At 41.1% G+C, this 16186-nt stretch overlaps 1 protein-coding gene across 1 annotated transcript in view; it reads left to right on the forward strand.

Moving 5' to 3' along the window:
* LOC102867078 (chromosome unknown open reading frame, human C3orf52) overlaps positions 1-16186 on the forward strand; it is a 43726-nt gene that overhangs the window by 26513 nt on the left and 1027 nt on the right. Inside the window, exons 4-5 of the mRNA XM_006895357.1 lie at positions 8243-8313; positions 13526-13707. Of these exons, the coding sequence (XP_006895419.1) occupies positions 8243-8313; positions 13526-13707 (253 nt within the window). The remainder of the gene's footprint in view (positions 1-8242; positions 8314-13525; positions 13708-16186) is intronic.

Here is a 16186-nt window from a genome sequence, read left to right on the forward strand (position 1 = left end):
CTTGGCGTAAAAGTAGGTAAGTTGTAGTAGAATGCTGTTGTTACAAAGTACCATCAAGGTGACTATGGCTCCTGGCAATCCTATGAACAATGGATCTGAACCCTGTCTTGTCCTGTGTCATTTTTATCATCTCTGACACGCTCGAGCCCCCTGTTACAGTCATCGTGTTAGTCCATCACGTTGAGGATCTTCCCCTCCTTCAATCACCCTCCACCTTTCCAAGCATGATGTTATTTTCCAAGGACTTGTCCCTCCTAACAATGTGCTCAGAGTATGTGAGACAATTGTTCACTATCTTGCCTCTGAGGAGCATACTGGCTGCACCTTTTCCAAGACCTCCTTGTTTGTCCTTTGGGGAGACCATGGGACATTCAGCACTCTTCTCCAGCATCGCAACTCAAAGACATTGATTCTTCTTCTGTCATCTGTATTTATTGTCCAACTTCCAGATGCCTGGCAAGTAATTGAAAATATCATGGATCAGGTGAACCTTACTCTTCAAGCTGATATCTTTGCTATACAGAACTTGGAGAGGTATCTGAGAGCAGACTGTTCCCAGTGCAGTAATCCTTTTAATCTCCTGGCTGTCAGTGCCAAGTGTTGCTTGTGGATCTAAGAAAGATAAAGTCATAGACAATTTCTCTTTTACATTTATTGAGATGTTGCCTATTGGCTCAGTGGTGAGGGTTTTTGTTTTCTTGATGTAAGTTGTAACCCACACTGAAGGTTGTTGTCTTTCGTTCTCTACAGCAAGTGTTTCAAGTCATTCTCCCTTTTAGCAAGCAAAGCTGTATCATCTTCATAACACAGATTGTTGAGGAGTCTTCTTTCAATCCTGGTACCACATTCCTCTTTACAGAGCTCAGCTTCCTGAATGATTTGTTCTACATACAGATTAAATGGGAGAAAGGATACAGCCCTGACACACACCTTTCTTGATCTTAAACCATTCAGTGTTCCCTTGCTCTTTTAGATCTAGGTATAAGTTTCACATGAACACAATTCCATGTTCTGGGATTCTCATTTATCTCAATAATTTGTTATGCTCCACATATACAAATGCCTTTGCATAGACAATAAAACACAAATAGACATCCTTCTGGTATAAAATAATATAGTAAACAGCTCCAATCTTGGAATTGTCATCTGGATTTCTGTTAACAATGAGGCGTAGACAAATATTACCTCTGCAAAATGGGAAAGAAGGGTCTTGGTCCCAAACAAATAAATGAGTTTTGCTGGACAGTGTTTCATTTGTTCACTTTATCTTATCTTTGCCTTGACCTGGAGTTCACTGAGGGTCTTTAATATGACAGAGAAGAAGTATATAGTGTTAAAAAAAATCATTGCTATCAAGTCGGAACCCACTCATAGCTGACCAATGGGTTTTCAGAGATTGTTCATCTGTCTACCTACTAGCCACTAGTGGATTCAAGTTGCAAGGAGTGTAACTCTCTGCAGGCTACAGACCTCCACATAATGAATATAGCATAGCTAAAGACCAGTGTAGCATGTTCTATTACAACATAGACACAGTGTGTTATCCACATGCAGGGGAGGAGTATTGAAACTACTGGAGGTGGGGATGGAGGCTTTGAGAGCCTCTTGGAGGAGGTGATACTCAGACTGAGTCTTGAAAGATGAACATTCTAGATAAAATGAGTGGCACAGATAATCAGGAGATTTGCAAAGGGTGTGACTTGGACTTGCAAAAACAATCCTGAAGGTAGAAGATAAATCATTGACATTATCCTGCTTTTTGAAAACATTATTTTTATCATGAGATCTCAAATTCATTGCCATTGAGTCAATTTCTACTCATAGTTGACCCTCATTGGGTTTCCAAGTCATTGAGTTGTATAGGAGGAGATTCCCCTCTTTCTCTCATGAAGTCAATACGGGATTAGAATCACCAGAGATCTGGCCTTTGTGTTAGCAGCTCAGCTCCCTATGTTGTTATTACGTGCCATCAAGTTGGAACTGACCCACAATTGACCCTCCAGGGGTTTTTCATAGGCTAAATCACATGAGAGGAAATGACCCATCTTGTTACCATGGAGCAGCAGGTGGATTTGAACCATGTCCCTTTGCACTGGAAGTGCAATTTCTTATCACTAAACCAATAGAGCTTCCTCAACTCCCTATAGATGTGGTCAGTGTGCATTTTAACTGGTAAAGCATGACTGGAGGCAGAAAGCATCATTAGAAAGTTACAGCAGGAGTCCAGGTAAGAAATGAAGGCTTGAACTAGGGTGATGTCAGGGGCCATAGAGAAGATTCAAGTGGAATCAAGGAGGTGCTTTCAACTCAAAAGGAGTTAATGAGGAATTGGATGTTTTAGGGTGAAGCAGAGAATGACTCCAGGCTTCCTTTAGACCACTAGGCGGTAATAAAAGGGATGTGAAGTGGTCTTGTTGACCCTTCCCAGATTGGAAGAGAGTATGAGGCTAATATTTTGTATCATATCACATGAATCCTTTTAGAAGTGTAATTTTAGAATTTTAGTAAGAGCTCTTAAAGGGCCACTGTTGCAATCAGTGTCTTTGGCATTGACTGGTTGCAATTTTGCAAATAGCAGAAGTGAGTGTTGTCGAGTGCTATGCAATCTTTATGATCTCAAGTAAGCTTGAGCCCATGGTTGAAGCTATTGAGTCAGTTCATGTCATTGAATCTTTGCTGCAGTTTCACTGATGCACTAAACATGATGTCCCATTCTAGCAACTGATTTTTCTTTATGAGATGTATAGATAGAAATTTATAGACACAGATATGTTGTTGTTCAGAGGGTCACTATGAGTCATTTGGACTGGTCCTTAGGGTGGGGTTTAGGGCTCTTGTACATAGGGTTGCTCTATCCTGTGCCAACCTTACTGTCTCTGGACACACTGCAGAGTCTGGAATCTCTGCAGTCAGACCATAAGGTTTGTTGGGTGGTTGTGGCCATCCTGTCAGAGAAGAGTGGTTCACAGCCAGGCCTAGACAAATTTCTGACAAGAAAACCTGGACAAGACCAATCTTCACCAACTGAATTATTCTCTGATATGAGTTCTTCTTTTCCCCACGTGGTACTTCCTGAGTCTCTGGGTTATTGTCATTATTTGGTTTTCAAGTGGTTCCTCCTGGGTCTCTGAGTGGTGTGAAGGGCAGAGAACTAGGTTACATTAGCTGTTTGAACCTTGAAAACACCTCAGAAGAATGGCGGGTTCCGAAAGTCTGCTTCTGAAAGGTTGCAACCTTGAAAACCCTGGGAAGCCCAGTTCTACTTTATACCCAAGGTTCTTGTTAATTGAAATTAACTAGAAGGCAACTGACTTGGTTTTATTTGTTTGCTGTGTTTCTACAAAAGCTCTTGAAGAGGCACTTCTGGATAGGTTACCCCAGAGATCGTTTCTGCAGTGTACGTGTCATAGTTGGTGGGCTAACTGCTGAGCTGCTGACCACAGGTGACCGATTCCGATCCTCCAGGTTCTCTGTGAGGGAAATAGACACAGCAATCTGCTCCTGTTAAGACTTACAGTCTTGGAAACCCAATGGAGCAATTCTACTCTGTATTAGGGTCTCTCTGAGTTGAAATCACATTTATGGCAATGAATTTTGTTAGTTTACCCGCAGGACTTTTGAACACTGCTTTTATTTGGGGGCTTTGTACCCTGGGATGACTATTCTCAATTTCTCTCCTTTTCTTGTTTTTAAAAATTTTTTCAGCAGTTCCGCCTTCCTCATTCCCTTTCTCCTGCTTCTTAGAGTAGGAACTGAGAGGATAGGCTCCGTCTCACTTGGACATGTTGCCAGTCCTTGGAGAAGGATATTATGCTTGAACAGGTAGAAGGACAGTGTCGGAGAGAAAGATCATGGATGAGACAGATTGACACAGTAACTGGGGTAATGAGGGTAGGTGTGTCAGAGACAGTGAGATTGATTTAGTGTATAGAACAGGGTTCAGAGCTCTTGTGCATAAGGTCTCTGTGACTCACAGTCGACTCAACAGCACATGACAATTTTTCCTGTGTTTACTTTTACATTTGTTGGGCAGAGGTGAAATAAGTGGTATCCACACGCATTACCTCCTATAACCTGGACTTCCTGTGGGAAAAGGAAAGTATATGCTAATTATTTACCTTAAAGACAAATCTCTTGCAAAAATGTCAGACATGAGCAAAGTTTCTATATGTTTTTACCTCATCTCTCTGTACTGGTGAAAGAACAGGGATCAGAAGTAATATCTGGGGCCGAGACCGTACCTCCTTGAGCTAGTTTTTCCCCTGAAAAATGAAAATAGCTGTACTTCTCTTCAGTACTTCACAGATGCAAATAAGACTGCATGTAAAGAACTTGTTAAGTGATGTTGGTGCAGAAGCAACAGGCTGGCCCTCCAGTGGGTTTTCAGAGTTGTACATCGCCCGGAAGGAGATTGCCCATCTTTCTACCATGGGACAGCTGGCTATTAAATTGTATTGCCTTCATTTTGGCAGTGCAGCTGCTTAACACTAGACCACCAGAGGGGAAAAATTTTAAAAATTATCTAGTATTCAGATGATTAAAGACTCAGGAAGGCACAATGATGCCTGTCTCTTGCTTCCCAGCCAAATATGAATATGTTTAAGAGCAAAAAAAAGGGGACAAATAGTAGAGATGCTACTGTCTATTTATAAGGCATCTCTTTCACTTAAACCAGTTTCCAAAAGTTTCTGGATATGGAAGGCAAATGAGAGGGAGAACTGGAAAAGTATATTCTTTTCCTTGCTTTTTTGTCATGCTTTCCTGAGTACAGTCTCCCTAACCCCCTTTCATGTCTCACTGCCAGATTTTCCTTTCTGTCATGTTTGGAAGCATTGCTTTGTTTAAAACAACTCCTTACCTGTGTAGTATACTCTTCAGCCCTTCCTAGATTCAGGTGTTAATAATGGCCCTTCTGCTAACATCATAGAGAGCTGGTTTCTGATTAGCTCCTGAGTCACTCTGGTGACTCATTCCCTGGGCTCCTAGCTGTGTGTGCTGTCAGAACCTAAGCACAGTGTGGAGACACCATAGTAAGGGATAAAGTGGGCCCCAACTCCTGGAACCAAAAGTAGGCAGTGTGGGGAACTCACATGAACTCAATGTTGGCAAGACAGTCTTGACTCATAGAGACCCTACTTTGAGTTTCTGAGGTTGTAAATCTTAACAGGAAGAGGCTGCCCATCTCTCTCCCTCACAGCAGCTGGTGGATTTGAACCACAGGGCAGACATGGTCTACTTGGTTAGTAGCACAACACCATGTAGGAGAAGCTCAGCTCACATCTGTGTAAATATGCCCGTTACATCAGCGGACTGTAACAACAACAACAAAGAAGTCTTAGGGCTGAGGTGCCTGTGTGCACATTTTGGGAGCTGTCTTGAGTGGATTTTATTAATCTGAATTATAACCTTTTAATTCCCCCCAAAAAAATGGAGTCTTAGAAGACACACCCTGGATTTTCTAGGTAACTATTCCAGTTGGGAGTTAGGTTCTGCCAAGTTCACTCTGACTCAGTGACCTTATTCACAACAGAATGAAACTTTGTTCTATCTACGGCATGTAAGACCCCTGCCACACTCATTCTTTCTTGATTGTTACTGTTATTAGATTCTGTCCATTACAACTCATAAGACTCTATGCCCAGCAGATCAAAACCTTGCCCTAACCTGCTCTCCAACATGCTACAACCCATTGTTACTCTCACTGTGTCAGTCTAGATCATTGAGGTTCTATATTTTGCTGACTTTCTCTGCTTCTCAAGAATGATGTATTTTTACAAGGATTGGACTCACCTGATAACAAATTGATATTAATTATATTGTTGTTACTTGAACTGCTTTCTTTGTTACCATTAGTTCTTGATTATATTCTACTTTAGAGATGATTTGATGCAGACCAATTCTTTTTGTTATAGTGACTCAGTGTAATCCAGCTTTTGATGTTTCCTTCCCATAGAATATGTTGCCCATAGAATCCTTCAGTATTGCAACTTGAGTCTTGAATTTGTCCTTCAGATCTTTCAGCTTGAAAGATTTTTTTTTTTCCTTTTGGTTTCTTAAACTTCAACTTTTACACATTTCATTATAGTTTTTTGCTTTATCTTCTCAAGCTGCCCTTTGAAATCTTCCATTCATCTCTTTTACTTGCATTTTCTTCTCTTTGTTTTGGCTTGTTCTTCTAGTGCAATTTTCAGAGTTTCTTCTGACATATAGTTTGGCCTTTCTTATCTTTGAAATGAACTTTTACTCTGTGGATGATGTCCTTGATGTCATCTCAAAACTCTTCTGTTCTTCAGTCATTAGTGTTAAGTGCATGGTATCTATTCTTGAAATGGCTTTTAAATTTATTTGGGATAGATTCAGTGTCATTTTGGTTTTTGTGGACTTATTTCAATTATCTTCACCTTTAATTTGAGCTTATACATGTGTAATTGATGCTCTGTTCCATAGTCTGTCTCTGGTCTGGTTGTATTGAGTTTCCCCATCTTCTCTTTCCCCAGATGTAGTCAACCTAATGAGGGCCATGTGTACAATTGCCATTTATGTTTTTCATGAAAGGTATTGGAAGTGAATAAATTATTCTTCCTCTCTAGGGGTTGGAATCCTTTAGTGGCTCAACAGGAGTAAGCTAGGTAATGTTCCCCTGTGCGATTTATAGTCTTGGAAACCCAATGGAAGGTCAGCTATGAGTCAGATAGACTCGATAGCAGCAATAGAGAAATAGGAGGAAAGCTCATACTTGTGCCAAAATGAAATTCCCAGGGTCAATGATGGATGACAAACATTATCAGTAGAGAAATGAATCAGTTGGTATAATCATTAGTGGAATAGATTGACATAGATTAGTGGATAGATTGACATGGTGACTGCCACAATGGGCTTCTGTGTGTCAGGAAGTGTGAGGATGGTGCAGGGTAGAACAGGGTTCAAATCTTTTGTTCACAGGATTGTTATGAGTTGTATTCAACTTGATGGCACCTAACAACAATAACAACATACAGGAGTTAAACAAAAATTCGACTATCATTGTGTCAGTTCTGCATAGTGACCCCATAGATGAGAGGAAAACTACCCCAAAAGATTTCCAAGGAAAAAAGCCTTTCAGGAAATTGATGGCCTCATCTTTCTCCCTCAGAGAAGCTGATGGGTTTAATTTTCCTACCTTTTGATTAGCAGCCAGAAACTTTAACCATTGCACCAGGAGTATTATGTCAGATGGCCCAAATTCCATCTAGATTTACCAAATGTGTATCTCACTGGAATAAATTGCAAATATACTTTTGGATGGTAATAAAAGCAAATCATAGAAGATTGTGTGCAATATGGTACTTTTTATTTGAATTTTAAAAGTTACAGGTTGTTATTTTTGCATAAATAGTAAATCTATGAAAATGTGCAGTGAAAATCATGCATGGTGACCTCAGAATATGATCTTAAGAGGGAAGGGAGAGAGAGAGAGGAAATAGTGTAGTATCTAGGACTAGTTTGAGCTTTATTTATTTATTTTTCTTGCATAAAGACCTAAGCTTGGCAAACATGTGAAGGTATGAAATGTAGTCATTGGAAACATAGACATCCTTATTTTGATATCAACACCTTTCAAGCACATCTTGCAGTTGGACAGGACTAAGCCTGGTTGTCATGCTCGGATGACTATTCATCCTGATGATATGAAGCTCTGGAGGAGGAAAAGAAGGAGTGACTCACTCACACTGAGTGGTCTGAGCTGCTATCCCCTCACAGCCTTTGTGAAGCATTCGGTCCTTCTTATGGTCCTTGGCATCTGTGAAGTCTCCAGCTACTGACTGCTATCACTGTTAAGACCATCAAGTGTCTGTGCATAGTATCTCATTGCTATTGATTTGGAACCAACTCGCAACTGACCCTCCACTAGGTTTTCAGAGACTATAAATAATGTGGGAGGAGATTCCTCATCTTTCTTCCAAGAGTTTATGATAGATTTAAATCACCAGAGAGGCCTGGCCTTCGGGTTAGCTGCACAATGCTGTACAAGATATACCACTGGAGTGCCCTATGCAATGTATAAGGTGGTGAAAGACCCTACCTATTGGATTCTTAGACAGGAGTGTCAATTTGAGTTTTGTTTTATGGTAGGCTTTAGTTGTTGAGCCTCTTGTTAACGTTAATTCCTAGGTAGCATGGGCAGTTTTAGTTTTCAAGGTGATGTGAAATGTCTGTCAGTGATCAATAATGTCTGTGTTTGATGTGCCGCCCTTTGCTTTAGCTCACAGATGTGTACAGTTCATCGCCTTCTCTGAAGCACTATTTTTCATCAGTTGAAATAATGGATTTCAGGTAAGATTATGGAGTACTGTGTTTTGGGCTTTTTCTTTGGGAAAAGACTCGCTCACCACTTATTTCCCTGGGTCTCAGATGCCTCAGTCATCCTGTACTACCATTACAGAAATGCCACAGATGGGCAGCTTTAAGAAACAGAAATGGCTTTTCTCAAAACACATATACTCACTCACTCATTGCCATCCAGTCAGAACAAACACATGACTGACTCACCTGGTGGATTTTCCAAGGCTGTAGATCTCAGAGAGGAGATTGTCCCTCTTTATTCCAAAGAGCTGCTGCTGTTGTTATTATGTACCATTTAGTTGAAACTGAGCTATGATAGCTGCCCGTCCAATAGGTTTTCAGAGTCAGTGAATCACACAGGAGAAGGTTGCCCATCTCTCTTCAGCAGAGCAGCTGATGGGTTCAAATGGCATGCCTGTGGGTTGGCAGCACGCCTGTTCACCACTATGCCATGGAGCTGCTCGTGGATTTGAACTAACAGGGAAGTCAACACAACTCTCTACAGACTACATCACCAGAGCACCACTATTCAGGGCACTGGCTTTAGAGAGAGGCGTTTTCTCTCCGAAGGTAGACTGAATTCCATCCAGAGATAACAAATTAGAGTTAATGTCAAACGTAATTTTGAATGGTAAAAACAAAAAAGCAAGGCATAGAAAATTGCATACAGTATGGTACTTTTCTTTGCATGCATAAAGTTGTATGTGATTATTTTTGCATAAGTAGTAAAAAGTACAAGTGGCAGGTATACATGCTGACTATGTGCTTTACTGCTTCTGAAAACCTTTTGGATTGTCAGCTATGGGCTGGTTCTGACTTAATGATACTCAACAACAACAATGAAGGGAAAGTTGGAGGGATGACTAAGTAGAGGAAGACCTTCACCCAGATAGATTGACACAGTAACTACAGCAATGTGCTGAAGTGTGCCAGAGCTTGTGAGGTTAGCACCTGATAGGACAGGGTTCAGATCTGTTGTTTATAGGGTTGCTGTGGGTTGTGCTTGACTCAACAACAACAACAACGTGAGGGGAGGGAGGGGAAAGGAATGCAGTAATGTAGAGGAGGATCACTTAAACAAGGTGGTAGAACCTTGGCAAAGAATCAAAGCACGCTGGCTATGGGAGAAGGTCTTTGTCTCTTGAATTCTCAGCCGTCTCCTATGGCATGGAAGCTATACCTCCATCTCTGTTTACATCCCTCTTACTAAGATACTCTTATAACTCAAAGGCAATTGGCTTCAAATGCAGTCTATATTTATATGGCTTCTTAGCACAAAGAAAAAACTCACTTCTAAACAGACCAATAACCACAGATTTAAGGGTTATTATTAGTGACACATATTTTGGAAATCACCATTCATTCATTCATTCATTCCATAATAGTAATAGTAATAGTAATAAAATCAGGTTGTCACAAGTCCTTTTTTGTAAAGTGTTTGGGAGAATCTTTGGAAATCGACTTGCTCAGTTTTTTTATTTTACGAATGAAAAAAAAAAAAAGAGCTCCAGATTTTTCAGCCAAGATCACATGGAGAGAGGAAAAGCTAGTTCCAGCAACCATTTCTTTTTAAACACAGAAACTCAAATAAACTAGAAGCAGTAGAAGTAGATCTCAGATAATGATGTGATGGCAAGGATAGAATCTATACATTGGCTTTCGATCTTGAGGACCACAAGCCATGCAGAGTACGTTCTTCTTGTGTGTTATTAAAAGTACAAAGAGCTAGACTCCGGGAACAGCCTGGCTTTCCCACTACTCCAGTGAACATGCAATTCTACATACCTTATCTATTCCTGTTCCTTCTACTAAATTTGGAGCAGTCAACAATTTCGTATGATTTCTTCTGAATATGCATGTGCAATTTTTTGAGTGAAACAACACTAGAAACTGGCCAAGAATTTATGTTAGAGATACTGTTTTATAAAGTTATTGGAGGGAGCTCTGATGGCTTGGTGGCAAGAAGCTGCACTGCAATCCTGAGAAAGTTACTGGAAGGGAAAATGTGTATAGAAAATATATTCTTTGATTCAGTGACTGGGGTAATGGGGGTAAGTGTGTCTGAGACAGCGTGATTGGCACAGGTTAGAGCAGGGTTTAGGGCTGTTGTACATAGGTTCTCTATGAGTCGCAAGTGACTCAATGGCACATAACAACAACAACATGTGAATTCAGGATTTCATAGAAAGAAATTTTAACTGGAAAACATTTTCACTGCAGTTGGAGTTCAAGCAGAGTTCCTTCAATGTTGAATTAAGAAACGAAAGTTTTTGTGTCTAAAAGGTGTATCTTCTGCTTATCTATCTGGTGGTACTTCGAACTGGCATCCTTATTGTGAATTTCTCCTGAGTTCATACTACTCATTTGTATCACAGATTTGGGGGAAGGGGAGAAAAACAATGAAAAAGAATTGTTGTAACAGTAGATTTCTGTTAAAGACCCCTCCATCCACGAGTCAGAATAGAACTGTGTTCTGGAAACTGTGCCTCAGGTTGCTGATTTTTCAGTAAGTCACCAAACCTGTTTTCTTTTTTAATAATTTTAATGAGCATCTACAGAGATCTTGGATTTTCATTCATTCATTGGTGCACTTCTCTACCCGCCCAGCCGTCTCCCCCCGCCCCCCAGTTCGCTCCTCTCTTTCAAAAGTAAAAGAAACACTCCTTCCCTGGTACACAATCCCCCCCTCCTGCACCCCTCTCACCGCCCCAAGTACACTCCACCATGCAACCCCAATTGTGGACTCCCGTGATAACCATAATACCCTATCATACATCGCTTTTAAATTATTCACTCCCTCATCTGTTTCAGTGTAGCACACACAATCCATCCAGAAGGTGCCTCTGAGTGGACTTGAACTTAATGCCTTTTGGTTAGCAGCCTATCACACTAACCATTTTTACTTCCCGGGGATTTCTCTTGGTCTTACATCAACTCAAACTCAGAACTCACTCACAGCTAACCCTCCGTTTGGGGGCTGTAAATTCTACAAGAAGAGACTGCCTGTCTTTCATACGGAGCTGCTGGTGGATTTGAACCTCCAGAGAGGCACTGCTTTTGGGTTAGCAGCACAACTCCCCATGAACTATGCCATGAGAGCGCCCCCTTGACCCTGCTGACTCACTCTTTGTTGTTAGAACTAACTAGCTGAGCCTCCAGGGGCTTTTCAGAGGCTGTTAAGGTGATTGGCGAGTTTTCTCACTTGAAGCAGCTGGTGAATTCAAACTACCTGAGTGTGGGTTGGCAGGACAACTCCTCTCCCACTTGGGCAGTAGAGCTCCCTTCTTGAGCATATTTGTTGTTGTTAAATGCCATTGAGGCAACTACAACTCATAGTAATGCTATGAACCATGAATCGGAACCTGCCTTATCCTGTGCCATTCTTGTTATCTCCAACCACTCGAGCCCACTTTTACAGTCACTGTGTCAATCCACCTTGTGGAGGGCCCTCCATTTTCTACACACGATGTCCTTTCTCAAGAACTGGATCATCCGAACAACATGCACAAAGTGTATTAGATGCAGTTTCACTCTCCTTTCCTTCAAGGAGCACCTCGGCTGCACCTTTTCCAAGACATTTATTTATTTATTTTTTAACATAAAATTGATGCCTTTGAGCCGTGGTACTGGAGAAGAGTATTGAGAGTGCCATGGACTGCTAGGAAAACAAACAGATTCATCCTGGAAAGGGTCAAACCGGGCGGCTCCTTGGAGGCAAGGATTCTGAGGCTCCGTCTAACATACTTTGGACATGTAAGGAGGGAGAGGTCCTTGGAGAAGGACATCATCCTTGGGAGGGTGGAGGGACAGCGCAGGAGGGGAAGGCCCTCTATGAAGTGGATTGATTCAGTAACTGGGATAATCGGGATGGGAGTGTCAGAGACAGTGCGATTGGCACAGGACAGAGTAGAGTTTAGGGCTGTTGTACATAGGGTCGCAATGAGTCACAAGCGACGCGATGGCACATAACAACAACAATATGGTTTATTAAAAAAATTTGTATACACTGTTTTTCACACCAGATCTTTTCTGTTTTCTTTACCCACCTCACCATCCACCCATCAAATTTTTCGACCCTATGATTAACCCCATCCTCATCCCTCTGCTCCCCACTCCTGCCCTTAGATGCTCATTCACCTTTTACTGGTTATCTATTTCTACAATGATGGTCTTTTACAGTATTTGTCCTTATGGGATTGAGTTAATTCACTTAGCATAATCTAACTTGGGAAGAACTGGAAAGCATGCTAAGACATACTTATAAAATTCTTTTGTTAAACTGACAGTGTTGGCCTATATAACTTCTGGCCACAAGGCGGAGCTCGTTCCCCATCCACTGCAGGAGCAAAGTTCTGTAGAACATGCCCTAGGGTGATGGTCCTAGATGTGGTCATTATGATTTTATTGCTAGCTCTTTATCTGGGTCATCTTGGACTAAAGTAATAAGATAATTGTGAAAAACCCAAATGTTGAGGTAGTATTTAACTACAAGTATATGCCTCTAATTAACAAAAGGAAGCCATATAATTATTTTTATTTGCAAGATGAGAAAGATAAGTTCAAAGAAATGAAAACTTGGTTCCCTATGTCCCATTAGGGAGTGTTATAAAGCTGAATTTTCCTGCCTTAGGGGCCTCTGGAGCTGAAATTAGCACTGAAAATGCTTCTAACTTTGGGGAGCGGCCAGGGAGGTCTGTCTAATTTATGGTTGGTTTAAGTGTCAGGTGTGGGACTACCTGGATTCAGACAATGGTAGGGACTTTAGGGATCTTACTTCCAACATGTTTTTAGGGTAAATAAAGGGAATACCTCTGACTCACCTTTGTGGGGGCAGGGTGTCAAGGGAAGATAGGAGGAGAGGAGGACAAATTTACTTGGCTTTCCTCAGGGACAGAAGCGAAGGGGCTGGACAGACAAGGTATGTAAGAAGCCTTCGATTTTCCTTAGATGAGAGCTGGGCCCCTTCTGTCTTTGGATACCTTTTTCTGGGCCCCTTCTCTCTTTGGATACCTGTCCCAAGTGTATTAGGTGGAAGATGGAGGCTAGGCTCACCCCAGTATTTTGTGATGATGGTTTCTTCTGAGCTGATACCCTTACTTTGCTGTACGCAGAGAGAACACGTTGAACTAAACACATTGTTTATGCTGATCCCTCGCATTGCTGTGTGATCCCTCTGATATTTAATTGTTTGGTTTCCTTTCAGTAGTGACAATGCCACAGTCACTTACCAGCTGCTATTTGGGGTTCCTTTGGAAGATGACAGCTTTATGAAGTACATGATGAGTGAAGAGTTAGTGCTGGGCGTATTGTTACAGGATTTCCATGATCAGAACATGTCTGGTTGTGAAACTCTGGGGCTTGATCCAACATCCTTCTCATTCTTTGGTAAGTAAATAAGGTAAGGGACGTAGCTGTAATGAGGAAACACTTCGATTACTGACTGGAAGTTTTGCTTGGCAACTGCAGTGACTTTGTGCTGTGTTCCACCACCTTACTCCCTCACTCATTCATTGCCTGGGATTTCTGTGTGAAAGTAATGCTCTAGACTCTGCAGAGGTTATTCCACCTTGCATCCTATAGTCAGACTGTGCAGTTAGGAAGTAAACTCTGGAAGGAAAAAACAGAAGTATGAACATGAAGACTGTTATATCTTTCTGCAGTTAACCTATACTTTAAGACTTGTATCATTTTTAAGACTGATAAGTATTATCAGACATCACCAAAACAAAAGAAGTAGATGTAGAAGAATTTTAAATGAAAGGATGAAAGGTGTAGCTAAATTGTTGAAAAAGTACCCCAAGATATTTCTATGTCTTCACACACACACACACACACACACACTCTATGGTGATGTAGTGAATAATGTATTGGGCTACTAATCAGAAAGTCAGCCATTTGAATCCACCAGTCACTCCATGGACGAAAGAGAAGCCATTTCCTTGTATAAAGATCTGAGTTTGGGTTTTCGTGTTTACTTGCATAAGTACACACACACACACACACACACACACACACACACACACACACATTTACATTGAAGGTCATAGAGACCATTAAGACATTTTGTTATTGTTTTGAGGTGCTCTTGCATTGATTATAGCTCCTGGTGACCCTGTGTGGTTGAGTAGAACCATCCTTTACCTCTTAGGGTTTTCTGAGCTGTCATCCCTCCAGGAGCACACGACAGTGTCTTTCTCTGATGGAACTGCTGGGGAGATTTGAATTGCCAGTCTTTGAGCTAGTAAGCAATTCTTTAACCAGAAAGGAGAATAAAAGATCAAGTTCATTTACTTTCTAAAAAAAGTTTTGACATAAAATCTGGCAAATAAGAAGGTAGAGAGAAGATGGGACTCCAGGTCTTTGAAACACGCTTCCGGTGCACTTGAACCTCAGCTTTGTCCTTTATATGTGATAGGAATATGTAATATTCCTTTTATACCTTTACCATTACCTTTATATGTGATCACTTCTCATTTTTCACTCCTGACTCCTCACCTAGAAGCAAATCTTTTTATAATCCCATGATACCAATGTGGTTTTGGATAGTTTATGTTCTCATCCTTAACACAGTAGAACCATCCTCAGGTCCGTTTGTAAGCATCCAATAAATATTAATTGAATAAGTAAAAGAAGAAAATGGGGAAAGTATGTGATTAGCAGCAGTGTAGAATGAGAAGACAGTAAAAAAAATCATAACGCACAAAAGGATCACTACCTAGTAAGAGAACAGGTGTCTATGGTGATGACCCTTGCTTTGAGAGGACAGGAGGATGAAGTAGGCTACTTCTTGGTCTAAAGTGACATCAACAAAAACCCAAAGGAGACCTACTACCATCAAGTAGATTCCGACCTAGCTGCGGTTCAGCACAGAGTAGGACTACACTGTGGGATTTCCAAGGCCCTGTACTCTGACAGAAGCAGAGAGATTCATCTTTCTCTTATAGAGCTGCTAGTGGGTTCAAGCCATCCAAGGCCTTATCTACAGCACCACCAGTGCCCCTACAAGCTATATAAGCCAAAACTCATTGCCAACAAGTTGATTCCAACTCATGGCAACTCTCCATTGGTTTCTGAGGCTGTAAATCTTTATAGGAGACTATCTTTCTCTCTTAAAGCAGCTGGGATAATCGAGCTACCAACCTCTGGGATGACAACATAACACATAATGCACTATGCCACTAGGGCTTCTATGAGTGGTAGAAATAGTTCTTTTTTTAAAAAAGAGATAAACATTTTATTAAAAACTATCAACAATACTTTCCTCCATGTCTTTTTTCTCTTTTATTTTATGAATAAAAAATAATTACTTCTTTTATATTGCTTACTGCAAAAGGTCAAGGACAGCAGCCTTCGATATGGATTAAAGCTCAACATCAAGAAAATGAAGATTCTCACTACTGGGCTGATTGGAAGCATCATGATAGATGGTGAAGAGATTGAGATTGTTGACAGCTTCAGTTTGCTTGGTTCTACAATCAACACTCCTGGTACGAGCAGCCAGGAAATTAAAAGACATATTGCATTGGGAGAGTCTGCTGTCAGAGACCTCTCCAAAGTATTGAAGAGCAATGATGTCAGTCTGGAGACTAAGGTGTGCCTGATACAGGCCATGTTCTTTGCAAATACTTGCTATACATCAGAGAGCTGGACAATGACTAGAATGATAGGAGGAGAGTTGATGCCTTTGAGCTGTGGTGCTGGAGAAGAATATTGAATATGTCATGGACTGCTAGGAGAACAAACAAGTTCATCCTGGAGAGGAGGAGGTCAGGCTGCTCCTTGGAGGCAAGGATTCTGAAGCTTCATCTGACATACTTTGGACATGTTGTAAAGCAGGATCAATCCTTGGAGAGGGACGTCTTGC

Source organism: Elephantulus edwardii, unplaced genomic scaffold (genome assembly GCF_000299155.1).
Source record: "Elephantulus edwardii isolate Elephantulus edwardi_28Jun2011 unplaced genomic scaffold, EleEdw1.0 scaffold00165, whole genome shotgun sequence".
Lineage (NCBI taxonomy): Eukaryota > Metazoa > Chordata > Mammalia > Macroscelidea > Macroscelididae > Elephantulus > Elephantulus edwardii.